Below are 27,664 nucleotides of genomic sequence, written 5' to 3'. Positions count from 1 at the left end.
ATGTATGAACATGCTTTCCTCCCTGAGTAGGGCCCAGTAGACCTCACGTAGAATCGTGTGGTTGCTAAGAGACCATCATGTTTGGTATCGTCGCTGTTAGCCTAAATGATGTTTAGGTCTCTTTAATTTTTATCGGGTATGTGATGTGCCAGGAAGACTGAGGAGAACGAGATGACTTTTCTGTTTTCTAAAGAGAACAGGTTTTTAGCAATTATTGAAATACATTTCAGCTAGTATTTTCAGAAGGGAAAAAAAATCCTCTCTACGTGAAATTGATTGTCTTTAAATATGGCTTGACACATTTTCTTTGTTTTGGAAATAAAGGGCCAAATTTACCATAAAAATACAAGTTTACCTTAGCTCAACATTTCCATTTATTGGGTAAATATTTAAAGATGATAAGTCTAGCCACAAAAAGAAGTTATCTACTGAAGTCATTCAGTGAATTACTCTACCAGAGATAACATTGCAGTAATGACTCATTTGTTTGATGGCTGAGGGCCAAGAGCAAATAGACTATCATCTGATTTCAGACAGCTTCTCTGCAAGTCAACAGTATTATCTCCCTTCTAACCAGACCCTTTCCACTGAAAGACCACAATCCCTCCAAAATCCTATATACCATCCTATCAGATGGCTGTCTTCCTATGAGTACAATATTTATTAGCCTTGAAATACTATAACCCAGGGACTTACATAAGTACTGCACAGGGAATTCATTTCAAGCCACATTTGACCCTTTGTTTTAAAGGTGATCTTCAAATAGGTTTAAGGGAAATAAATCAAATTTTCAACCCATAGTCTGCTTTCTCCTAATAAAAAAAGAAAAGAGGCTTTAAATATTCCTAACCTTTTTCTTCTTTTCTTCACTTTGAAACAGAAGATTAATCACATCTACCCAGAGATGTAATTTAATGTCTGTCATTTGGAATAGAAGGGAAAATAGATAAATGGCTCATGAAGAGAGTATTTAAAAATAAACTATACAACCAAGGATTTTATTAGGCCGCTGATGGGGAGGATACTTCTTATTAAAAAGAAAGTCAAGTAACAAGGAAACACGAGAAACATGATAATAAATATTACACTTTTTGGCAAAAGTGAGGAAAGGAAATTTTAAGTTTTCAGAGTAGGAGATGGAGAATTAGCCGTAAGAATTAACTCACCCTTAAAATGTCCCTCTCACGTTGCATGACTGTGGAAGAATCTGGAAAGAAGACATTGGTTAGAAGTTTGTCTGGTCCAGGAAACCTTTGTCATTCATAACTTTACATGCCCTAGATATGCACGGGCATGCTTCCCCACAGAGGTTTCTGTTTGTATCTGATATAACCCTGTCTTTAACCAAAAACCTAGCTGTAAGATGTAAGTGATTAAATTATGCTCGTGAGGTCAGTTCCTAGATAATGGTCTTCCTCAGGTTTTCACAGAATAAAAAACCGGGAATTTTGTTTTAAAGATGATATTAATGGCCACTCTCCCCAAATTCCCATTTTCTTATTCTTCCNNNNACATAGCATCCTTTGTGATCTGTGAGCAGCCCATATCATGGAGCCAAAATGCCAGCGATCAGCATAACGGTCACAACAATGATGGCAAATATCTTGTCTGCTTGCACACTCCTTTAACTGTTACATCCAACATTCAAAGACCCGTTCGAGCTGCTAGAAGTGCAGGTCTGGCAATAGCTTGGGAATTCACCAGGAATGCCCATTTCACATTGGTTCAGCCATTTTCAGGGGTTCACTTCCCTGCCTTGTCCATTCGAACAGCCCTTGGACAATCTGTGATTTTCCCCCAAGACTTTAACGTGTCACATCATTAGTTGTGTGTGACAAGTGTGTCACCGAAGAGATTGCCTACTGTAGAATAGCAGGATTTATCTACCGAAGCGAACTCTCACTCTGTCAAAGGTAGAAGCAATTCAGAAACATTTCTTCTTTCAATTGTATTGCAAGGTAATGTTCGGGGAGTCACCTCCCAGGTGAAAACACAGTTGCTTTCTCAGCATAGATGGTAGTAGGGCTGAAGGGTGGGGGTGGGGGAGAAGTTTAGAATTTATTATTGATCCTAGGAAGCACAGTACCTGGAAATTTATCTCTGACTTATATTAAACCTGTGAAACTTTGTCTTTGGGTTTTCAAGATTTTTTTTATCCTATGTAATCTTTAAAAGAAATAAACTGACTTGCTGTTTTCCCTGGAGCAGTGAAATAGGAAAACTAAGACTAGAAAAGTGCTCCTAACGTGGGTGTTGTCTGGTTCATGTACTGAGTTATTTTAAAAAGGAAAGAATTTATTTCATCCCTGTTCCCTGGGTTCTTCATGCCGCTATCTTCAAAGAGTATCCTAGAAACCCATAGGCGTAACTGATTCACAGAAAACTAATTTATATGCAGCACTTAATTTAATTTTTCCAGTGGCTCTCCCTGGTGGCACTCCTCAGAGACTTTTAGAAAAGAAGTACCGCTTGTGTGGTACCAATGTGGGACTCTTACTAAGATCTTTTTTTCTTCAGGATAGGCACTTCCGTAATACGCCAAGGAGTCACTGATTCTAGAACCTTCTCATAGTTAGAACAATAGTTAAACCGTTGCAGAAAAACATAATTGGCTGCCATACTTTTATGTATTTCCTTGGAAGGAAATGAAAGCTTTCCTAAGAACCTATTCAGCCTTTAGATAATATGTCTAGGGAACTTCTTTTATTTTTTTTTTTATATTTTTTATTTATTTCAGACGGGAGAGAGAACACAAGCAGGCAGTCAGGGGGAGGCCGGCAGCAGGCTCCACCCCAGAACCCTGAGATCATGACCTGAGCCAAAGGCAGACGCTTAACTGACTGAACCACCCAGGTGTCCCTGTCTAGGGAACTTCTGCTACCATTTTAATTCCCTTCTTTAGGTGGTATATTATTTTAGGTACAGAACACCTTTATGCTATCTCCGTAATAATTGTTTATGATGGAAAATGTTTGCAAAGTTGTATTTCTTCAGACTACACAATCATTACTTTATGATTACTTTTGCATTCTAAGGCTCTGATTATTTTAATTTTGATTATGGAGTCACAAACCAGTAGCAGAATTACATATTAAAAAATGAATTTGAAGGGTTTAGGTAGGGTATGCCTAATTCAATTCCTGATTTTTTTGTGCTCTGACCAATGTACACATTTGTGTTACCTGTTTCTTCCCTGAAGTAGCTGAGTTTTATCAACCCCTGTGATTGTCCCTATTCCTTGAAGGCAAAACCTCTAAATTAAATTCTATCCCGGTGAGACTTTGCTCAGAAGTAGATTTGTATCACTCATCTTGAGTACCAGAATAGCTCTTTCGGTCCCTTTATAACCGTGTAAGTTCAGCTTGTCATTTGTCATGACAGTCTGATTACTTTCTTCTACACCAGGGTTGGAATATTTATCCCTAGTCCTACAGTCAGGGGTTTTTCTTCCCCTTGGCTTCCCTATTGAATTTTTATTTTTTCCTCCTTGAGATGACAGTGCAGGCTCAAAGATGATTTTGGTTGGAGAATTACCTTCTCAAGTCTTGTCTTTACCACCAGACACAAAAACAATGACTCCCAAATCTCATTCACTCAATGTGAAACCAGGTTTGGATGTCCTTTCTCAGGATGAGGCTCCCATGATTTCTCTTCAAATGCAGGTACCCCTTTCTGGTGGACAATCTCTGTTCCCAATCAGGCTGGATGTCCACTTCACAGAACATCTAGATGAAGGAAGGTGACTTTCTGGAAACTTCCTTTGTATATAAGCCCCTCCCCCCACCAAGAACTTGGTCCTTCTGCTTTAAATGACCAGGTGATAAGCTGGATAGCACAGGCCCGCCTTGCACAGTGCCCTTCTTATCTGTACCATACATATTTTTCTTGAGCTGTGTGCCTTTTAGTAAAGCAATTCTAAGCCTCTCTAGTTATAAAAAACCATCTAGGATACCTATTAAAAATACAAATTTCCAGAGCCATTGCTTCAAAACATCTGGGGAAGGGATTTGGGAAGTTGAATGTTTACCAATAACCCTCAAGTGATTGTTATCATTAGGGAAGTCAAGAAACACTACCATTCAATATTGCTCTCTCAATAAGGTGTCGGGCTATATCTCTTATTTCATCATTTTTAGAGCTACTAACTCCCATGTATTACCATCTATGATCCTGTTTCTTAAATTAACCTTGCGTGTTAGAATCACAATCAGCTAAGGTGCTTGCTCAAGATCCAGAGGCCTGGCCTATGGGATTGGAATCTCTGGGGACCTGGGCCCAGGAACCCATCATTTTTCACGTGCTCCCTCAGATCAGAGTCACTGATTCAAGGGGGCTCCGCCACAGTTTTAGCTTTAACGGGAATACGAATCACCGGGAACATTAGTAAAATGCATATTCTGATTCAGTAGGTCTGGGGTAGAGCTTAAGCTTCTGCAAGCTCGCAGGTGATGCTGAGGCCGCTGGTACATGGACCACATCAGCACACGGTACAAGAGAACTTTCCTAAACAAAATGGCCCACACTATTGGACAGCAAAGAGCCTGTGACTTTGTTTTAATGAGAGAAGAGTAGACCCCATTGTCATCCAAACTGTACTAGCCCTAATCTCATTAAGGGGGCACAGGACAGTTCAGAATAACACCTTATCCTTTGTGAATGACGCACCTGTCTTTCTCAACTGTCATTACTTTGTGTTGCCCACCAGCTCCACACCTTCACCTTTTCCAGAGAGCCCCCTTCCAGACCTCCTGACCTTGAACCACTCGGACGTGTGCTAGACCACTGGACCAAAGATGTACATTTATCCTTGTTTTTGCATGGCTGAGATAAAGTCTGGCATGAAAGAGCCTTACCCAAGGAGAGAGCTATCAAATGTAATTTCAGTTGATACTTCAATGCTTTTTCTTTTTTTTTTTTTTTTTTTTTTTTTTTTTTTTGCTTCTTTTATTTCCTTTTCTCTAGGAGGAGTTCATACCCATTTTCTAGTATTCAGTTCTTGAGTAATTTATCTGTTTCTTATTTCTTATCTATCTTTCAGATCCTTTCTGTTTTGTAACTAATGAAAAACAGCTGGTCATGGGTTGCTAATAAATATGAACTCTTATTCTCCTTCCAAAGTCTGCTTTCAGCTAGGTCTCAGGATGATAGTTTATTGTTTTTGAACATTTGAGTTGGGACCAAATCTAAAGTGGGACAGATATTTGTTGCTTTTTCAAGACTGATTTGTCTTGCTAATTCATCTCATTCTGTTAGTTTAATCCTTCTTTCCAAATGCCACATTGCACAATTACTTCAAACTCTGAGCCTCTGGATTTCCTTCGGTAATTTTCTTATCTGTATACCAGAGAATAGCAAAAGCTTTCTGGTCTATGGACCCACACCATGGGGATCGTCAGGGGATTTTTTTAATGCCCCGGGTCTCGCTTCCAGTGATTCCAATTGAGTAGGTCAAGGGAAGGACAAGGATTTGTAAAGAGCTGGAAAATCTGTCCTTTATCCTGCTGAAGACCATAGGCCTTGGTAAGCTCTCACTCACTGCTGCCCTTTGACACACGATGCCACTGCACGTGCAGACCCCCCAGTAGGACTCAGCAGTACACCCGCCAAAGATGGTGTAGGCTGAGTTTATCTTGTCCACCCACACGCCATCTGGTCCATCCTTGAGTTTTGTGGACTCGATCTTCACATCATACCCCAAGTTCTTCTCTTCTGCCCATTTCCATTACCTCCACCATGGTTCCTGGGCCACCATCCTTTCTCACCTAGATTAGCCCCTCTGAAACCCTTCCTCCACACAGCAGCCAGGGTGACCTGTCAGACTCATAGATTAGTGCCTTAGCCTAAAACCCTTCTATAGCTCCCCATCTTGCATAATGTACAATCCAAACCTTTCCCTTGGTCTTCCCAATCCTGACTCGATCTGTCCCCTGCCTCCCTTTCTTTCCTCTAATCTACATGTGGCTGTCTCTGTCTTGCGTTCAGAGCTCACCTTCAATGTCCTCTATTCCCAGACACCTTCTCTGACCTCCAATAGAGAGAAAGCACTCACTCAGTCATTCACTATCACATCATCCTTTCAATTCTTGGCAAAGTGTTTTTAAAACCAGCACTTCTTGTTTTTGTTTTTAAAGGTCCATTTCCTCTAGTAGAGGATAAATTTTGAGGGTGGGTGCTCTGCCTCCCGACTGACTACTGTATCCTGGCACCTAAACAGCAGAGACTTGGTGAATATTTTCAAAATGAATGAATTTAAACTGAGCAGGAAGTATGAGCAGAGGTTAGCCAGGTGAGGTGGTAGGAGGGGCAACTTGATTCTTGTGCAGGGAAATTAAGGTTTTAATGCCCAGAGGGAGGAGGATATTTAGGGCATGTAAGAAACTGAAATAATGTGTCCAAAGGAAAGAAGAGACAGGCTGAGGTAGACAGGAGTCTTACAGAATATGTAAGGATGTTCTCAAAAAGCAACAAGGAGTCATGGAAAGGTTTTTGGCAGGGGAATAACAACAGATTTCCTGACAAAACTTCTCAAGAAAGGCTTGTCCTAAAGTTGTGTCACATGTGATATAGCAGATTGAATAATGGCCACCCAAAGATTGCAGCTCGGAAATGTTACCTTATTTGGAAAAAGTGTCTCTGCCGATATAATTAGGTTAAGGATCTGGAGATGAGGAGATTACTTTGGATTATTCAGGTGGGCCCTAACACGAATGTCCTCACATGAGCCAGGCAAAAGGGGGTAAAACAGGCACGCAGAGCAGATGCTCGTGTGAAGTTGGAAGCCGAGAGGTCAGCGATAGGCCATGAGTCAAGGAATGCTTGGAGCCACCAGAAACTGGACGAGGCAAGAAATGAATTCTTACCTGGAGCCTTCGGAGGGACGGCGGCCCTGCAACACCTTGATTTTGGTCTTCTGGTCTCTAACACCACGGGTGAATAAATTTCAGTCACTTGGAGGCACCACGTTTGCGGTAATTTGTTACAGCCGCCCTCGGAAATTAACACACGCACTTCGCAAAAAAGAGAAATAGAAATAGAAATTCAGATGATGTGCACTGTCACGCATGGGAACCCACCCCATCAGTGTAGGCCCGGAGTGTGAGACTGTGCTGCTCGTTCATCTGCTGTTTCTTCAGTCAGCCTTTTTCCCTTGTGGAGGTTCTCATGACTCTAATGGATGAAGGTAAGCCCGTTTCATACAACGTGCTGCTTGACTCAAGCCAGCTCCTTCATCTTATGCTAGGAGGGAACGCCATGCGTGTTGTAGAAACAAAGACCAACCAAACAAGATCCCGCTAGGGCTATTTATTGCGAGTTTGCTAGAGCAAAGGAGTCAGCCGCCATCATTTGCATTTTGGTAGGGACAGAAAGCAGGCAGAGGAGTGGGAGAGCTTTATAAATGGCGAAGAGGGAAGGCTTCAGGTGTGGGCTGCCTGTTGGTGTGGGGAAGCTGTGGGTGGGCTCGCTATGTGATTGGCTGCGGTGCATATTAGCTTTCTCGGTTCTAAGTTGGAAACAGGGACAAAAATTAGGGGAAGCTGTCAGGTATTAATCAAGTCTTGGCCATTTGGGGCCGACTGTTGTAGGAGTTACTGGTTAGCTTCCTGGGTCGTTATGAGGTAACGCAACCCGGCTTGTGGCTGGTCTGACTTACAGCAGGCTGGCTTCCTGGCTGGTTAGCATTGAGAAGGCTTTGTCTTCCTGGGCAGCGTGCTGCCAGTAGTGGGTCAGAGTGCTGTTGTACTGTAGTCCAGCCACTGTCCGCTTGTATACTCGGTCACTCAGTGCTGTCAGACATCAGCGAAGACTGAGAAGGCCTCCCTCTTGAGCGGGACGACGTGGATGCACCTATCAACAGGAATACATTGGGAGAAAGGCCCTCCGCATCTGTGATTTGTTCAAACCTCCCACCAAAGGCCCATGGGTTTCTGATGAGACGCTGTAAGCCAGCCAAGGGGCATGTCTCAATTTTGGTAACTGCTCTACTTTTAAAAAGGTGAAGATTGTCAGTCAGATTGCATGGGCTAATGAAGAGGCAGCAGATCTTGGGCAAACAGCTGAGGACTGTCACAGAAAAAAAAAAAAAAGGCTGCCCTCAGGGACAAGTTTTCATGCCAATGAGGTCAGGCTTTTACGGGGAAAGGAAGCTTACCAACTACACTTATATTTTAGACTTCCAGAAAGACAAGATCCTGACGTCATATCAGCAAAAGGGTATGTGATTGTGTCGTTTTGAGGTATTTCTGCCTGGCTTAATGAATAGGGCTGCACCTTCCCAGTCTCAGTCGGTAACAATAGATATCTGTTGCACTCAACTAAAATGGCTCGGGTAGCATTCCTTGGGGATGGGTTCCAAAAGTCTCATTGCAAGTGTAAGTGGTCCCTGGAGGGGAAATGATGACTTGGAGAGCAGCTGATTATTGGCAATGTTCCTGGCCCTTCTCCAACACTGGGATTTGTACAACACAGACTGGGGGCTTTTTTCTCAACCCCATGCCCCCGTGACCTCCTCCGTTAGCCAAACTGTCACATAAGAAACCCCCAGGTTTCAAAGCCCCATGTCTCCATGTTTTCAGAAATGGGTAAAGCAATGGATGCCGATCCAATTTTAGCAGACAGTTGGAAGACCTTCAGATATGTATCAGCTACACCATAGTGGATGTGTAGAAGCCTGAAACTATCCATTTGTGTTGGCCAGAGCTATAGAAAGAACGTGCAGTATGCATTGTTTCAGGGACGCAGGCCGGTGGTTAGTGATGGCTTCATTAACACCCTCAAGGAAGAATTTAAGAATTGATGGAAGACTATGGGAAACATGGTCTAATGAAGAGACCCAGGAATGGTTCTCAACCAGGCACAGGATGACCCCAGGGGACATTTGGCAATGCGTGGAGACATCTTCAGTCATCACAACTATAAAGAGGTGCTAGGGGCATCTAGTATGTAGAGACACGGAGCACTAAGCAGTACAGTTGGCATGAGAGACAAAGGAAAGAACAAAATCACTTTCTGGAAATGAAGACTTGGTGGAACAAGACGCAGAGCAGCTTTTCTTGCCTAGCGTCTGGGGGTCTCCCTCTTTTTCTCCTTTTTCCCAGGACCGAACCTCAGAGACTGCACGACAAGCTGGATGGGACCATGTGGATGAGAACACTCATGGGTGACAGAAATGAGATAGCAGGAACCTGGGTAACCAGACGAATCTCCTAGAACTGCCCCCCCATCCAGGGCCCCCATATAACTCTTGGTTGTTATGTAGGGAGAGTTCACTCTTATTTGACTATTAGGAAGAAGGAAAGTATTTGGAGGAGAGAGTCATTCTGAGTGCTGGCCCTTGGGTTGTTCGTGCAGAAGATCCCAGCACCATCAAGCCTTCTGCAGGGGTTACGTAAAGGAGCCTCAGCCAGCAAGTGCTTCCAGGGCTGGTTCGTGTCAGTCTCACAGCAAGCGTCCCGGCTGTGGGAACACGTGTGCACCATCTGGAGAGCTTAGTTGGGTGTTCTGAAAAGTTGTGCTGGGCTCGTCTAGGTGCTGGGTTTAGACACGCGTCGCAGTATTTTTAGAAGTTACTTTAAAAATCTCAATTTCTGGGACTTTACTCTCCAGCTAAGCGACTCCAACCAATGCCTTCGCTTTCAGCTCAGTCTGCTACATACTTTGTTTTTTAAAAACTATGTTTTAGAGTGTTTCAATCTTGACTGCTTTTATTCCAGACATGCTGCATATGGAGCTGAGGGAAGTAACACTGGTTCCAAACCCCACAGCCAGTAGGGATGGGAATTTCACTGTAGTGTCAGGATTGACTCAGAATCCAGGTGGCACAGAAATGAGAGAATGGGCTCCTGTCCTTGCTGGGGAGAGGCAGACTGACCCTTCCTGCAAGGAGCCTGCATCTGGATGTCCCATAAAGCTGCCGTGAAGTGCAAAAATCCTGTTTCTACAGAAGTAAACCTTCGTTGTTGGAGATAACCAGGAATGCGCTGTTCAGTTCACCTGTGCTGACGAGCAGGATGATGAAGGCTTCAAAACCATGAGACAGACATGGTGAATCCCCCAGGCACCAGAGGTGCTCCAGAGAGAGCTGGACAACCACTTCGAGAGCTAGGAGAGGATATTCATGAGTTGAGGAGAGAGTTGATTTGGTAACCACTGATAACCTTGGGATTCTCAGAGGGCTCCTTCCAACTCCAAGCCTGTGAACATGTAAGAGCAACTTGTTGGAGAGTTAGAGACAGAATCCCAAGTTCTCTCTCGGTCATTGAGCTTGTGCCATTTTTATAAAAAGTCTCTAGAACTGAATGTGCTTCCTGACTGTCTTTTGCATATAACCAAAGAGAGGGATGTTATTCCATTTGGAGGCTTTGTGCCTTTGCCAAGTTGAGAGGAAGCTTGTCTTTGTAATCAGGATGGGGAGGAGAGCACAAAGCGTCTACTGCTCATGATGGATTCTTCCAGATGAACTTGCCCAACTCCTTAACAGTTCTGAACAGCTGAATTTAGAGCACATATCAGTTGAGAGGCCTCTGCCTGACAAGGCTTTTATTCTGGCTGGTTTTGACAAGAGAGTAGAAGAGTAAAAACATACCTTGTTTAAAGAATATTCCCTAGCCGGCATGCAGCATGTCACTAAGGCTGTCTAGACACATGGGAGCTTCCCCTCTGCTCTTCAAGATTCTCCAGAAGGCACAAGTGAGCCCCTTTGAACGCACGAATGTCCTTGCTATGCGAGCTCAGGTGAGGTGTTGGTGCCTGTGGTGGCATTCTGTCACCATTTCTCTTCTTTAGCACTTTCCACAACACTACAGCCTACCTACCAACTGTTTCCGAGTAGGGGGAGAATCTGCATAAGTGGTGGTTCTCATGCCACTGGGAATATGGCCAAAGATTTATTCCTTTTCTGGTCTCTTCCCTATACATCTGCATCTGGCTTGTCTTTCTAAATCTGTCCCTTCCAGGAGGCTCGTTTCTTAAATTGGGGTCCAGGGTGAAGGTGGGAAATGTTTTAACTTCTATCTTACTGAATCTTGAGGACATCTGTAAGGCAAACACTAGTATAGACCATATGGAGCATGATACTTTTCCCTCTCACAGAACTGTGACTATAGGGACTTTCCAAAGCAGGGATTTAACTCAATCTGGCTGGCTTGCTGTGACAAGTTCAGCCACCAGAGACCTATTTAATATGTTTGATCTGATTTTCTAGGCTTCAACCTTTAATAGCAAGAGAAATTCCTATCCCGAAGTTTCCTTCAAGTGGCTTACCTACAGTCCTTCAATATCGTCTTTTCTTTCTTTTTTTTTTTAAGATTTATTTATTTATTTTAGAGAAAGAGCCCGAGCAAGCATGAGGGGCAGAGGGAGAGGGAGAGAGAATCTCAAGCAGACTCCTTGCTGAGCACAGAGCCCGAGGCAGGGCTGGACCTCATGACCCTGAGATCACGACCTGAGCTAAAACCAAGAGTCTGACGCTTAACCAACTGTGCCACCCAGGCGTCCCCAATATGGTCTTTCTTAAGGAGTATCTGTGCTGCCCATTATCTCCACTGCCAAAGGAAATGCATCCCTCATAATACAAGGGTGCCAAAAATATCAGAATGAAGTGATTACTCCCCAAAACAAATGACCCCACAAGAGAGGGAAAATGGAGGGTGCTGTTTTCTTCCTTGCCAGAGGCTATGAAAATGTCTTTTGTGAGAACAAATAAGGGTTTCTCTTTTACTGGCCATTTAGATCATGTTATTCATGATGTTTCTAAGTTGTGGTTTTAAGCTGACAAAGATTTTGGCATTCTTTCTAAAGTAATGAAGCCTTTGTCCTTCTTCACTGCATTTTTCTCCATTACAAAACACCATTTCCATTTAAACTAATTAAAATACTTAAAATCTAAACTTTAATGGGAAAGATGGTTGGAGTCTTTTGTATTTTTTTTTTTCTAATTTATGGCTTGGAGCTGCAATTTTCTTCAATTGGTTTTATTTTGACCCTAGGAAAAAAAGCAGTTGCTGTCATTGTTTTGTTTCTGTTTTCTGTTATATTCCACCCTAGCCTTCCAGAATTATTCTAATTCCTTATATGACTCATGAAGCTTCACTCTTATTCTGAAGGCAAGAGGTACGAGATTTGTAATATCTGTAATTATCTTTCAGACTCCACGACCCCCCCCCCCAACCTACTACTTCACTATAACTCCACTTCCGAAAGAGAGTTCCCTGTTTTGTTTTGTTTTCTGATGCAATGGGCATCTTGATAGAGTTGTAGCTTCAGTATCTTCAATTTTTAATTGAAATGGGAACTGGTTGTTTGCCAAGCTTCCCGCTATCCACCATCACTCGGCTGTCTGCCCCAACCATGGGCACTGATAGAAATTTGTCAGCCTTTATTCACAGTGAAAGAGCTTGCAGAAGAGGCAACGTCAGATCCTGGGGTCGTGAGGACGCTCCCAGTCTGAGACTAGGGTTCGGATACAAGCCGTTTAGCCTCCCTGAGACCCAGTTCCCTCCTCTGTAAAATGAGAAGTTGGATGAGGTCAGTGAATAGTTAAGAGTTCAAACAAGTGGTAACAGGATCAGTAGCAATTTGGGCCAATATTTACGGAGGAACTTTACATGCTTTTTCCAAAGCCAGGACTAGTTAGTACCAAATGGAGTAGGAGGTGGGGGGGGGCAGACTAATAAATGACTTCTTTTGATAGATTAATAATATGGTGAGCTCTTGCTTCTCTTGAACTTAGTTAAGCTCTGAAGCATGGCATGAGCCCACGAGCTCTTTTCAATGCTTCGAAAATCAAACAAAACGCCTACGTTGGCTCTGCGAAGGCTGAGCTGCCTAACTAAAATGCCTAGTTTCTTTGTGGTAGCTGGAAAATGTCAACGGAGTGTGGTAAGATTGGTTCCATTATGCCGATCCCGAGCCTGGTTGGTAGTTGGAGCCATAACTAGCAATTCTGGCACCTGGAGCAAACAGCGTGCGACAAACCCTGAAATCAACTTTTTAATTCATGTTGCGGCTCACAGATGGGTGTTATTACCAATGTGCACCATCTGGTAGCTTTCTATTTTAACTTTTCATTGTTGCTCACTAGATACAGTGCTCTTTGAATTATTATTTTAAATGTAGTGACCTCTAAACATTCATGACCTGGGACAGAAAGTCCTGGTCACCCTGCCCTCATTGTGGTCCTGATTTTGAGTTCAAATGAGCAATGTATTATTACTTGAAACAGTTGGTTTCCCAAACCAATGTTTTTCAAGCACCAGTTCCATGAAATAAAAATCAGCAAAAGAGAACCCTCAGTTTCAAAGATGATTTTGTTCAAAATGACTGCTGGCTGAAAGACTCCGTACTGCACTACCAGGTGGCAAGTGTTTCGAGTCCCATACTTTGGGTGTTCTTTATCATGCCTGCTGTGCCCAGCACTTGGCACACGGTGGACACCTGAAGCACGCCCACAGACCAGCGACATCGCAGCCACCCCATTTGGTTGCTAATAGATTTCCAAAAGGCCAGGCTGGTATCCAAGGCTAGGACAAGCTCCAGCGTTCAGTGTCAGTTGTGTGGACGGAGCCTTGAGCTAATTGGATGTCCTCTTGACATGTTACAAAGATCTGTTTTGTGAATTAGAACCTCTGTAGACACACCTGTGAACATTGTCACCCTATGAGAACAGTTTTTGCGGCTCTGGTCATATCTTCGATGTTATTCTGTTATATGTCTTGCTTACTTCTGTCTTTTAATTTTTGTTGATATATCCATATGGATAGATTTCTCTCTCTCCCTCTCTCTCTCTTTTTCTCTCCTTTTTTTTTAAGAAATAGAATATTTCAGGACCATCTGGCCAGGCTAGAGCAGCCAACAGTGGCCCAAGTAACTATCAGGGAAGCCTGAGCACGCTCAGTAATGCCCTGAATCATTTTCTCTCTGCTTTTGACTATGAGACCACAACTACTAATACCTCAAGGTAGAATTTCTTTCCTCTTCTTTTTCTAACTGAAATCCTTCTTTTTGCCCCCCCCCCCACAGTTCAATGCATAAGGCTCTCCAGGAGAGGCTTTCCATTATCTCTTATTTGTAGGCTTGCAGAATTTATATTTTATATACTTACATTCCTTCCTTGCTAAACAATATGAACTACTTTGTTGGATTGGGAAAAAGAGAAAAAGATGTTTGCATAAAGCCATTCAGAATATATAAAGGAAAAAAAACGTTTTGAGCTTAGAAAATTAGAAATTGCATGAGTAGGGAAGAAAATTTCAAAGTCAAGCATCAACATTAGATCTGGAATTATTATGATTTCTTTGTTATTGACATATAAAATGATTAAAAATGCATAAGGGGAAAGCTGATCAATTAGACTTCAATTTTAAACTACTATACTCAAAAAGAATACCACATTTAAAGCTAACATACTTCAACAACTACTTACACAGATAAATATTTATAACGTGATAGACAAAGTGAAAGAACATTAATACAGAGTGCATTCTTACAAACCAATAAGAAAAAAGAACATCCCAATTGCAAATGGCCAAAAGACATGAGCAAGTAATAGCAAAAGAATACAAATGGCTAACAAGTATATGGGGAAAATATACAACTTCATTGGTAATCAAACCAATTCAGAATTAAGGCAACGAAGTCCAAGATTAAAGATTTTTGAGAAGATAGAACTTAACCTCGATGAGGGGTTAGGCTAATGACTACTCTCATACTCTGACAAGAGTACAGTTTGAGTCGGCTTGTCTGGAGGGCAGTTGGTCAAAAGCTTTTCAAAAGTGCTTCTCTTTAGACTCACAATCCCACTTCCCTCAGCAGAATTTTTTAAGCATCCAAAATGTGCCCCCTGGTTTCCAGTAACTAGAAACTAAATTTCAAGTGCCAGGGGCTAACTCTAACCTAAAGAAATAATCACAGTCATTTAAAAGGGTGTTTTTTGTGTAATTATTTATGATAGTGAAATGTTGAACACAAGTTAAATATCCAACAGTAGGAATTTTGTTAAGCGAATTATGGTACATCCATGTAGTAAAATGTTCCATTAAAGATAGGGTGAAAATGCTCCCAATATATCAGGGTGTGAAAAGAGCTGGTAGCAGATCGACCTATACAGAATAGTCCCAAAGTTGTTTAAATAGAAAATGAGAAGAAAAAAGTTCTAGAAAATTCTAGTTTGTGTACCACCCTCCCAAAAAAAAGTATCACTTGATAGGTGGTTTTTTTTTTTTAATATTCTCTATACTTTTCTACCCATGGTAAACATTGGTTATCATTACAAGCATACAAATATTTTTTTTAATTATTAAAAGTGGTTTCTTCAGAACATGATGGATAGATTTATACAACATCATAATTGGTCAATGCAGCTCACTTAGAAGGAAATACAAAACTCTTTGCAATTTAAGATGTTTAGTGTTAAATTTCATGAACACGAACACCAAGGATTTAAATCTAATAAAAGTGAAGTTGTTTTACATTCTCAGGCCAAGAACCATCCTATAAACATGGTTGTGTGATGGCGCACACTCACACAATGTCCTTGTAGCAGGGTGAGGTCATCTCTTCGCCGAGTTTGCCTCTTTTGAGTGAATACTGTCATTTCTCCCATATGGTAAAAAACCATTGCTACCACTTCAAGGATTCCCAAGAGCAGTAAATTGGGTGGAATGCTGGGTGGAATCCTCCATCTCTACATATCTTGGTTTATGAGATTGACCTTCTGTCTAACATTTTCTTCAGGAAAATAAATCTATCCTGAAAGAAACACATATACACAAATAACACAAGAGGTGGGTAGAGAGAAACCAACAAAAGCACCCTTTTACCAAGCTATTACCCCCAATATCTCCAAAATATTATTGTAAACAAGGTAAACTAGGAGGCTTAGAGTATTATTTACCTCGACGTCTAAGACGCCCACTGTGCCCTTTTCTCATTGTTCTCTTGGTTCTTTTGTTCTAGATAAACACTGGGCTGGCGGGAAGTAGATATGACTGAGGGGGGCCATACATGACTGTCTCCAGTTCTACTGTGCATTTTGAATGGTTTGTGCCGCGGTCCTACAATGACGTGTTGTTGTTGTTCTTTCCCCCAGAATGTCGAGTGGTGAAGTCCACTTCTTACACCAAAATAGCTTCCTCATCCCGCAGGAGCACCACCAAGAGCCCAGGACCTTCCAGGCGCAGCAAATCCCCTGCCTCGACCAGCTCAGGTAAAGCATCAACGGAGATGAAGGAACTGTCTTGTTTCTGACGCGTGATGAGCCGAGGGTGTGTGAAGCCCAGAGCGTGAGGTTTTTAAGATAGAGTAGATTCCGGTTTGCAATTTTAGAACAAGTTGGAGTGGTGGAACAGATTTGCCAGAGTCTAGCATGTTAGCTTTAAGAAAAAGCACCGAGCTTGGGAAAACTTACTTAGCAAAGACTCAGGACACCCAGACTTGCCCGCAAATAGAAGTACACCACCGACTTGCTTCATTTCTACTACAAAAATCCATTTTTCAGACTAAGAGTCCCTAACTCCAGAGGTCTCTCTTGAAGCGTTTATTCTGCTTGGGACCGGCTTACGAGGAGTTTCCAATTTGTCTTTGCTGAACTTCCCCGCATAACACCCGTTTTTCTTTGGACCCCAGCGTGGCTCTGGAGCTAAAAGCAGTGGGAGTGAGAGCCCGGGGCAGGGAAAGCTGCAGTGACTCTGGGTCTGTGTCCTGCCTCTCAGGGGCTCTAGTGCTGGTGCTAGAACAGGACGTGTACTCACAAGATGACCATCTCAGCCCTGCGTCTTCCTTCTTTGGTCTTAAAAATGACATGCGTCAGTTAGAAGGTGTGTGTTTGGTTTGGTTTGGTTTTTTCTTTTTGATTTCAGGAGTAAGATCTATTTCACTATTGAATGGAATTGTTTATTAAATTAAATATTATAAATATTTAAATGGGAATTATTAAATGATATATATAACAACATTCCCTATTAAATGGGAATTATTAAATGATATATACATCAAGGTGATTGTCCCTAATTTCATGAAGACAGAGAAGCTCTTACAAATAGAGACAAAGACCTTTGAGGCCTACACGGAGGCCTTCCTGTTTTCTCCAGTGTGGGCCCAGAGGCACGTGCAAAGATCTCTAAGCTGGGGCTCCAAGGCCTGCTTCTGGCATCCCTCACCAGGTGTTAAACTACAGTGTAAGTTATAACCTCCATTCTTAAAAATAGAGGTGCTATGATCTGTTTTTCCTAATAAAAAATAAAGCCATAACCTCTAAGTGAGTCTTGGAAAAAGGAGCTCTCAGGAAGCTGGATAGCTGGAGTGCCCAGCTCTGCTCGGTTCTCTGAGTTACCTTCTCCCTGGGCTTTTACTGATTGTAGCTGTTCCCTAGACAGGTCTCCAAAGATCTGCTCCTTTGACACTCCCCCTAAGGGTGGCCATCATGGGCGGCCCCTACCCTCTTCTCACAGCACGCCCTACATCATAACCAGTCAGGAAATGAGTCTCAGATCATAGTTGGCACTTGAGATGCAGCTTGCTTGCTCCTCCTAATTTAAGGGTGGGCTGAGAACTCCTTCCTTAATGACACAACGCCCCCAGATTGGATGGAACCCTGAAATGAGACTTTGCTAACGGGTAAGGTATTGAGACTCAAAGTTTAGAGTGCATGAATGTCACTTGGGAACTCGATAAAGTTTGTCATTCTGACTGCCACCCCCACCCCTCAGATTCTGACTAAGGCCATAAACCTATGTTTTACCAAGTATTCTAGGTGATTTTAATCAGATGGTCTTTGCACCATATGATGAGAAGCAGTGAGTTAAGGAAGTGGTTCCCCAAATGGGGTTCCCTGGACCCGCAGTATCACCATCACCTGAGCACGTGTTAGAAATACAGTCTCGACAAGCCCCTCTGCAGACCCACTGAATCAGAAACCCTGGAACGAGGTCCCGGCAGTCTGGGTTTCCACAAGCCCTCCAGGTGATTCCGACGCTCACCCAAGTTTGAGAACTCATGAATTACAGATAACAAAAGGGAAATAAACACAGGGAGTCATTTGACCGCATAATCTGGTGGAATACATGGCATGACAGATGACTTCCTTTTACGCCTCTGCTTGCTTCCGAGTGTCAATGTCCATCCTTAACCCTTGCAACCTAAGCTCTAGACACCATGACGTGTACACCCAGGTTATAATGACTAACCTTCAGGGAGAATTTCTGTCTGAAGACTATCCCTTCCCTGGATACAGATATGAGGGAAGTCCCTTCAAGAGAGATACCACCCACACATAGACCGCATTGGTAGAGGTCCCCAAATGAACCTTGTTGATGAAGCTTGTTCATTAACCAGCAAACAGCTTAAAACTGAGCTTTTTGGAGCATGTTCAGTCTGGACCAAAGAACATTGCTCATTTTCTCCGAGCAAACCTGGGCTATCGAATGAACTCCCATGGAGCAGTAAGGAAGAAAGAGGTCATGGGCCTACCCTGCCTGTTCCCTGTAAAATCGTGGCTATTTAGTATAATCATGGAAAGTTATAAAAGAGAAAGAAGCCCCACATTACCTGAAACATTAGCAATACTATTAAAAACAACAATGTTAAAAAGCAAAATTAGTCCACAATCCAAAATGAGTCTGACCTGACAAATTTTTAATCTTTTGTCTCTTCTTTCTTAGCATATACCTGGTGTAGTGGGGGAAACATCTAATAATGGGTGATTAGCCGAAGTCTTATGTCTTTTTCAGTATAGCTATTTCAACAGAGTCAATATGCGTTATTTAAGCGCTATAGCTGTTGACTTTTTGTTGTTATTGTTTTTAACAGTTTTTAAAATGTTGATTTAGTTTTATTTTTTTAATCGAAGTCGAGTCGACACACAATGTTGCATCCGTCTCAGGTGTAAGGCGTAGTGATTTGACAAGTCTGTGCATTCTGCTGTGCTCACCACAAGTGTAGCTCCCATCTGTCACCAGACAAGCTGGTATAATGCCATTGACTAGATTCCCTAGGCTGTGCCTTTTATCCCCGTGACTTATTCCTTCCATAACCGGAAGCCCGTATCTCCCACTCCCCTTCACCCATATTACCCATCCCCCAACTCCCTCCCTCTAACAACCATCAGTCTGTTCTCTGTATTTATGGGCCTAGCTCTGCTTTTTCTTTGTTTGTGTATTCATTTAACAGGTTTTATTTTTAAGACCTGTAGGCAGACAGTGAAGTGCTCCTAGGTTTGGGCAGAAATATTTTTTTCTTTTTTTCTTTTGTCCTCATAAGTCAAGGAAGGGGGTAAAGTCAGATTATTGTGCACGTGTCGCAGAACGGAATCATGAGATCTGGAGTGGTTACAGTCTGATGCTACGTTTTCTACTACAGATGCGAAATAAGCGTCCTCACGCTCTCTGTCTGATTGTAGCAGCTGAAGTGGAATGAGGGAATACAAGAGAAAAACATGGAGAGAGAATTTTTGCTACTCAGAAATAACCTTGCAAATAGTGAGAAACCTGTTTTACTCCAAAAACGGATCTAAAATTTGAGTTTACAAAAAAGAATCATGAATCTAATTTTAAAAAGATAATTATGAATACAGGAAATTATTTCACTTTAGAATTAACTGGTAACATAATCACTACTCAGCATCTCGAAGATTATATAAACCTTATAAATACAATATATCTAATATATCTAATTATAATCTTATAAATATAGATGAATGTATCATTTACCAAAAGTAGTTTCAGAAACTCTAAAAAGCAGACAGGCAAATGTAATGAATGTATTTATAGTCATCACTGCCAACATTTTAACTATTCTTTTTAGAAGTTTAAAGTGGGTAGAATGCATTAACGTCGAAATCAATAGATTTTTTCGAACAAGCATTTCTCTTTTGTTTCCCTGAGCCCTTTCAACTCTAGTTAAAATCTGATTGATTTGACCAGCACCAACTTGGAATTCATGATACGTGTGCCATGCCGGGTAGTATTGTTTCCATTAAGAGAGTGGAATCCGAATCCATTCTAAAATTAAACTTCACTCAAGGTATTTTTAACTTCTAGGTCAAAATTAATTAAGTGGCACAGATCGCATTTTGTTTAACATGAGACCTTTATGCATATAACATTTTGCATTTTGATCAAGAAAGTACGCCATGCAACCATTTCTTGGTTGTATAACAGCTTATAGTGTTATATGCAATGACCGTCCCTTGATTCCGACTTGCTACCACATCTTATCACCTTCCTCTGGATGATTCTAATTTAGAGAGGGTTTACAGAGCAGCAGTACCCAGTCACAAATTTGTGGATTATGTCAATGTTCCCAAGACCACTCTCTTTCCCTGGGCCTAGAGTTTAGGAAGTCCAGTGGTATTTCCATTTCTTTTCTGGGGCAAACACAGCTGCTAGGTGTCAGGGAAGTGCCTGCCTCAGTCCTCTCCACTGTGCTAGCTTAAGACTGCCGGCTCCACTCAAGTATGGTTCTTAAACCCAGTGGAAAAGAGCACTGAATTATCTCTACGTTAATTGCATCACCATTTTCTTAAAATGGCCTGTTCACTGTTTTTCAGAAATCATAAAGACTAGATAGAATGCGAATAATTTTACTTTCAAACCTCTTAAGCACTGACGTTGCCCCAACCCCAATTACCATCATGAGCCTGACTTTCTAACCTTAAAGAATCTTTGTTTCTCCCCCTAAAGTATCAACTCAAAGTTTGAAATGATTTCCACTTCCAGTATTCATCTTCTTATGTTATACAGAGATTAGAGCACAGTATAAAGTTAAGATTTGCTCAGTTTTCATGCCATGCTGCTGTTCATGATAATACTGTTAACTTATATTTAAATGACGTCAGAGTTTACATAGGATTTTTCTGTCTCTGATCTTTTTTATCTCCTAACCATCTTCCAACTACAATCAAGACATGATAGTATTATTCGTTATATAGTAATATAGCTTGTTTTTAGACATGAGGAAGCAGTGAGGGCTGGGGGAACTGCTTGGCCCAGAGTGACAGAGTTAATCGTGGCAGCTCAGGGCTGGCACTTGGGGCTGCCAGTGCTCTAGACAAGGCAGGCTGGCCCATCCTCGATATCTGTTTCTTCACCTCTGTTTATGAGAGATTTCATCTCCAGGAAATCACTAATGCAGTACCTAGTTTAACATTGCAATTTACAACAACATAACACTTTGCAATAGAAGCCTAAGTATTCGTCCCAGGACCAGCATTCCAGGAAGTGAAATGATTCACTCCCACTTCATGATGTATAGTCAGTGGTAGAAACTTTCCTTTGTAAGTCAGTGGTAGAACAGAAATGAGAATCCTCTATAAATCTTCTCTTTGTCCCTTACTCATTCTTCTTCTTGGAACTGAAAGAAGCTAGCGGTGATTTATTAATGTAAGGTGTTCATTTGCACATTCAGAAATACCAAGTGCAGGTCTGCTAGATGGCAGGCATTTGCTAGGCACTAATAATGCGGAGATGAAAGAAACAGACTCTATTCTCAAGAAGCACACAGGTCAAGCCCCGTAAATAATTGGTAGATAACATAATTCACATATCTGTTGAATTATTGTTAATCTCCTTAGCAGAGTGAGTCCGAAAAGGTAACTGGAACTAGAAAAAATAGAGAAACCAGGAGTCTTAATAACACACACGAAGAATAACGAGCCACCAGACAATTGCGCGCCGAGACTTTGAATGTGGTTATCACTAAAAATGGGAAAAGTGGGTTTTAGTTGCTTCTTAAAGAAACAAGAATATATAAGAGTATCATAAAGAGTGTTTAATATGGGTTGAATCTTTATTCATGTGTGTTTATCTTTGGAACACAGACGTCCCATAAAATGTGTAATTTGAAAGTGAAATTCTTTTAAACAAATTCCTTTATCTGCACAAGGAAGTTATAACAAAATATCTCCAAAATAAAAGTATACTATGTTCTAATTTAATTTCAGTAAAAATGGATAATGTTTAGTTTTGCTTTATATTGTTTTCTTAATATTCAAAGTGTAAGAAAACCACATTTACCTACCTTGAATTTTCATGACTGCAGTCCTCCTTAGAACTTACATATTTCAAAATTTTGACCTCTTCATGGAACACTTAGAAGAACTTTGGGGTTTTTTGTTTGCTTTAGAGTTTTTATTCCCATTTAAACAGATGGTCAACTTTTTATCGTAAAATAGCACCTATTTAAACTCTCTCTGTAGCAGCCAGTGGCAAACATAATGGAGCCCCAGTGGGTGCCATCAACTCAAGCACGAGCTGATGGACTTTCTTGCCCTTTACAAGTTTATAGTCTAAGGTAGGAACCCTCCTGGCAACAACCATTCATTCATCCAATATGCATTGAGATTGCACCATTGACCAGCATTGCTGGGTGCTGGAGATGCAAGGGTAAGCATTTGACGTAGGGAAAAGCTGGGTGACTTAGTTAATGACCTTCTACCATGACTGAAGCACCATTCTGTCTTCCCCAGACTTCACATTTGTATGTGACTCTGGAAATCCTGCAGTTTTCTTATTTATGCTATTCAAATTTTCCTTTTTTACAGTTATATAAAAATATTTTATGCAACATATGCAGATAAGACAGGAATCAAAGTTGGGGAAGCAAAGAGAATTTTAATCAGCTTTTTAGTCCAATATGTCAACTTTTTTTGATTTATATCAAACACCTTCAAAGGCAGATTGCTAGCTATTATTTTTTTTAGCTCAGTCTTTTCCTATAATGTAGATTTCAGCCTTATATATTCTATGGAGGATCTTTGCTGCTTTTGGGTTCCGAGGGAAATCTTGAAAACAAAATGCACCAAGGAGATCAAGGGGGTTCATGCTTCATCTCTTGTGTTTTTAGAATTTTCTCCTGCATATAACACTCAGTCCTCCTCCCATTTCTCTTTCCCTGNACTTATCAATTCCTGTTAGCGCTCACCCTCAGTAGGCGAGTGTCTCCAAAGATACTTTTCAAAGCTTTGAACCATTATCTTGACCCACTCTCTGTAGGGGGCAGGCAGCACCCTACATCAGCTGCCTTTATGAACTCCTCACTGGAAATGCCCCCGTATTAATTAAATGCATATTTCCTGAACATCCACTGTGTTCCAGGCATGTATTAGGTCCCAAGGACACAAAGATGATTAAACCACAGTTCTTGTCTTCAAGTTGGGAGATAAGCATATATCTGTATATCTATCTATATCTATCTATCTATCTATCTATCTATCTATCTATCTATATATCACATATCTATCTATCTATATCTATCTATATCTATCTATATCTATATCTATATCTATATCTATATCTATATATCACATACTGTAATAGTGTAGAAAGTGCCATGACAACCCAGAGGAGGAAAGGGTTAGATCTCATTCATGGGGTCAGGACGAACTTCCAAGAGACAAGGACTTAACAAGTTGAAGGATCCTGCCAGCATGGTATCGGCACTTGAAGAAGCAATGTGAGGTAAGGCGCAAAAGCATGAAAGTACATGGGCATATTTAAGGAACTGTTGTTTGTCCAATAAAAACACATGATAGGTTGGAGGAAGAGGTTGGAGAAGATGGTGGTACCCACGCTGGTTGTGGTCATTGCACGGGCTCATGAAGGCGTGTTTTTGTTGTAGGTATTAGGGGATGAATGAGAATTTAAGGTAAGACCATGATTTGATTTTTATTTGAATTTTAGAAACAATAGTGCAGTGGTAGAGAGGGTGGCTACACAGGGGGCCAAGGGCCATGGAAGGCTCCATGAGGCCCCTGCAGTCATCCTGGAAAGAAATTGTCAGGGTAGAATTTAAACAGCAATGTTGGGGATGGGGTAGACTTTGAAAAGGAAATGAACCGGGAATTTAAAGGATATGAGGCCAGAAAAGGAGAGAGGAATCAGAGATGAGGAGCAGCTTTGAGCATGGAGGAGGAGTGGTAGGTGAGTACATTTCAGACGTGTGGAGTGTGAGTTGCTTTGGAAACATCAGTAGGCAGTTAGGAATAAGGAACTGTGTTTAAGTCAGATTTGAACCAATGATAGGTATTGGGGAGATCCTGGCATATAGCAGTGATTTAAATACTAGAAATGCAGGATGCCTCTCCCTCCGCCCCAATGAAAGGTGTGCAGAGTAAGGGTGGGCACGGAAGCATGGTGACTGTCTGCGGTTAGAAGAGCACATCAGAAGAGGCAGGAGAAGCTTGACAGAGCAGTGAAGAAGTCACAGGGCAGAAAGTTTCGAGATGAAGGGAGAGGCCAGAAATGTCTGATGTGAAGTCTAGTAGCGTGAGAACAGTGAGGAGGTCATAGGACTTGGCAGCGAGGACACCACTGGTAGAACTGCACTGAGGCTGACTCCCGGGCTCAGCTGTAAGGGCTGGCCGTCCTGCAATACCCAGTAGGGTGCGGGGCAAGGCATCTGCATGGGGACCAGAGGAGCTGAGAGCTCTTTGGTCCCGGGACACTCACCCACCCTGATCTAAGGTGCCCTTACACACCCAGTTCCGTCAAAATAACCACAGCCTGTTCTGGGATCCCAGCTGACACATAATTTTCATAATTTTAAAAGATTCATTTATTTATTTTAGAGAGAGAGCACGTGAGCTGGGAGAGGGGCAGAGGGAGAGAGAAAGAGAGACAGAAGCAGACTCCCCACTGAGCGCAAAGCCCGCCACAGGTCTCTGTTCCATGACCCTGAGATCATGACCTGAGCCGAAATCACAACCCAGACGCTCAACCTACTGAGCCATCCAGATGCCCCGCATTTTCATAATTTTAAATCAAAGGTCTCCCGGTGACCCTATTTTATTGTTGAATTAAATTGTTCCCCCTTTTCCCCTGAAATCATCTTTGACTCCTTTTCCCCCCTCCTCTTCTATATTCACTTGTCACTAGTCTTCCTGGCTCCCCCTTTGCAGTGCTGTTCTAGGGCTCCAATTTCTCACAGGCTACAGAAACTGCTTGCTAGGTGGCCTCATCCCTGCTTTTGTCCTCTACCCCTTACATCTGCTCTGCATACTGATGTCAGACTTGTGGCCATGACTTCTTGTCTGTCCAAAAAAGTCCAAACTCCTTATTCTCATAGGAAGAACTATCTTGATTTGGCCACAGTCTTCCTTTCCAGCTGCATCTCCCACTTTCCCTCTGGACTTACGCTTTATCCTGTGAACTAATTTAAATTGCTTCCAGATACCCCTTGGGCTTGTCCACTTGGCACCTTTCGGAGTCCAAGGAGCCTTCTTCTGCCCCTTCAGCTGTCAAAAACGCACATACCCAGTTGGCCCAGATGACCTCTGTGAAACGTCCCCTGATCACCTCACTGTTTAGGGTCTTCTCTCCCCTACAATCCTATGACAATTGATTTGGCTCCTGGTCTCTAGGTGACATATCATATCACCTTCCTAGGTTGTAAGGTTTCTGAGAACAGGAGTTCTTTACACATTCTATACTCTTTAGTGTTTCCAAGTTTAAAGTAAGCACTAGGTAAATTGACTAGATGAGTGAATTGAGAAATACTAGGATCTGTTCAGGTTGCCTAGGTTTCCTGGTGTTCAAGGGTCTTTTTGTTAATATTTATTTAAAGAATTAATTCATGGAGCTAAGTCACTTCTTGTATCCCCACAGTTTCTGTGGACTCCCCAGTTCCCATTATTCTCAGTAGACCGTCCATTTGAATTGGACCCATTGTGTCAGTTTAAGAAGGAAATGTAGGGGCACTTGGGTGGTGCAATCAGTTAAGTGAGCGACTCTTGGTTTCAGCTCAGGTTGTGATCTTGAGTCCTGAGATTGAGTTCTGCTAAGACTCTCTCTCCCTGGGGCGCCTGGGTGGCTCAGCCGCTAAGTGTCTACCTTTGGCTCTTGTCATGATCCCAGCGTTCTGGGATCGAGCCCTGCATCGGGCTCCCTGCTCGGTGGGAAGCCTGCTTCTCCCTCTCACACTCCCCTTGCTTGTGTTCCCTCTCTCGCTGCCTCTCTCTATCAAAAAAATAAATAAAATCTTTTAAAAAAATAAAAAGAGACTCTCTCTCTCCCTCTCCCCTTCTCCCACAAAAAAAAATTAATAAATCTTTAAAAAAAAGGAAATATAGATAAACAGAGAAATTCAGAGATCCACCTCACCTATGAGTTGAGCATCTATGAAGATAGAATTAGGAAAAAGCATCTTTCCCCGAGTCCCCTGACCCCCCAGCCCATTAGATAGTTTTCTGTTTTCTCTTGGCCTCCTTTGACTCCATCTGCTTTTTGTTTCTTTTTCTTCTTCTTCTTCGCAATAATGTGGCCCGCAATGGACCAAGGCTAGGAAAAGAAAGTTTAGAGTATCTATGGCCTCCTCCATGATCAGGGAATGAGTGAATGTCTAAGGCGAGCAGTCAGATCTCCTCAACAACACGCCTGAATCACTGCCCCCTAAATCCACAGCCGGACCGCATAGGCTGCAATGCAGCAGCATAAATACACCAGCCACCTGTGTGCAGAAGGGAGCTAGGGAAAGGACAAGGTGGATGTTCATGTCTAAAAAGTTACCTTGTGATTAGATAATCTTGCTTGGAGATGGGTCTGATTTCAGGACCAGTTTGAGATATTTAAACATTTAGCTTCCACATGTGGTCTGAGACTTTTAGGAACGAAACTGTAAAGAGAAGAAACCCTTTAAGTTCACAAAGGCATTACTAAATTAATACACACGTGTGTCTAGTCATTTAAAAGGAGCAATGAATTAGTAAAATATTCCGAATTCTAGAGGGTTTTTTTAGTAACTTTCATATTCAATTATAAGTTTTGGGGCCAATAGAAAGGGGCCAATAAACAGAGACAGACACGTAGTAAGTGTGGTGTGTGCACTGTGTGTGCTGACTGATTGATTCCAGAGCCCTGGATTACGGCTTCAGTGAGTAAAATAGAGGGGGGTCATCTCTCTGAAATGATAAAGGGAAAGGTGAGGCTGGATCCTGAGGAGGAACATCCCGTGACCAGTTCATGCTGTTGTGTCCCTGATGGGCTTGGGGAAAGTCAGCTCCACGGACTTCGCGCACAGCTCTTTGGTGGCCAGTGACGTGACTGATAATCATGGGGTCTCTGAATAATCCAGCCTCAAGAGTAGCACTTCTCATTCAGAGGTAACAAGAAGAGCAAGGGATGCAGGAATGAAGGAAAACGAACCCAGATAGATCTGAATAAAGGGAACCCTAACGTTACAAGGCAGTGGATCTGATGAGTACTTCAGTCAGGCAGATGTAGTGACGTCCAGATGGAAATAAGGAATTGTTAGACCTGCTTGTCCACTTAAAAACAACCATACTGAGTTGAACATCCCCCCTCCCCGGAAATACAGAATGCTTTAGTAGAGGAATACTTTATTCTGCAAAGTAATGCCCTTTGTTACTTGAATTTTAACAAGTTCTACTAAATAGGTGACAAAGCCGTCTCTACTGGCATTCAGAGACTTCGGGTTGTACAGGATAAAAAACAACTGCACTCAATACATGCGTCAGCCTTATGAAAGAAAATTATGTATTCCAGCAGTGAGTCAACAATAAGGTGTGCGGTATTGTCTGGATGTCAAGAACCGTTTTAAGAGTTGCTAATGCTTTTTTAGGTGGCCAAGAGCAAGAGTCTGAATAGAAACTCTGACCCTAAGAATACAAGCCGTTCCCAACTTTGAAGCACGTTGTGTTCCAAAACTGTTTGATCGTAAA

At 42.1% G+C, this 27,664-nt stretch overlaps 1 protein-coding gene across 3 annotated transcripts in view; it reads left to right on the top strand.

Moving 5' to 3' along the window:
• The window catches only part of DCLK1 (doublecortin like kinase 1), a 332,328-nt gene that overhangs the window by 221,321 nt on the left and 83,343 nt on the right, over positions 1-27,664 (top strand). For all 3 annotated transcript variants that reach the window (XM_040622036.1, XM_040622026.1, XM_040622043.1), the window contains exon 5: positions 16,085-16,201. In XM_040622036.1, coding sequence (XP_040477970.1) covers positions 16,085-16,201 — 117 coding nt within the window. The remainder of the gene's footprint in view (positions 1-16,084; positions 16,202-27,664) is intronic.

This window comes from Ursus maritimus, unplaced genomic scaffold (assembly GCF_017311325.1).
Source record: "Ursus maritimus isolate PB19 unplaced genomic scaffold, ASM1731132v1 scaffold_10, whole genome shotgun sequence".
Taxonomy (NCBI): Eukaryota; Metazoa; Chordata; class Mammalia; order Carnivora; family Ursidae; genus Ursus; species Ursus maritimus.
This window is presented reverse-complemented; position numbering and strand designations above follow the sequence as displayed.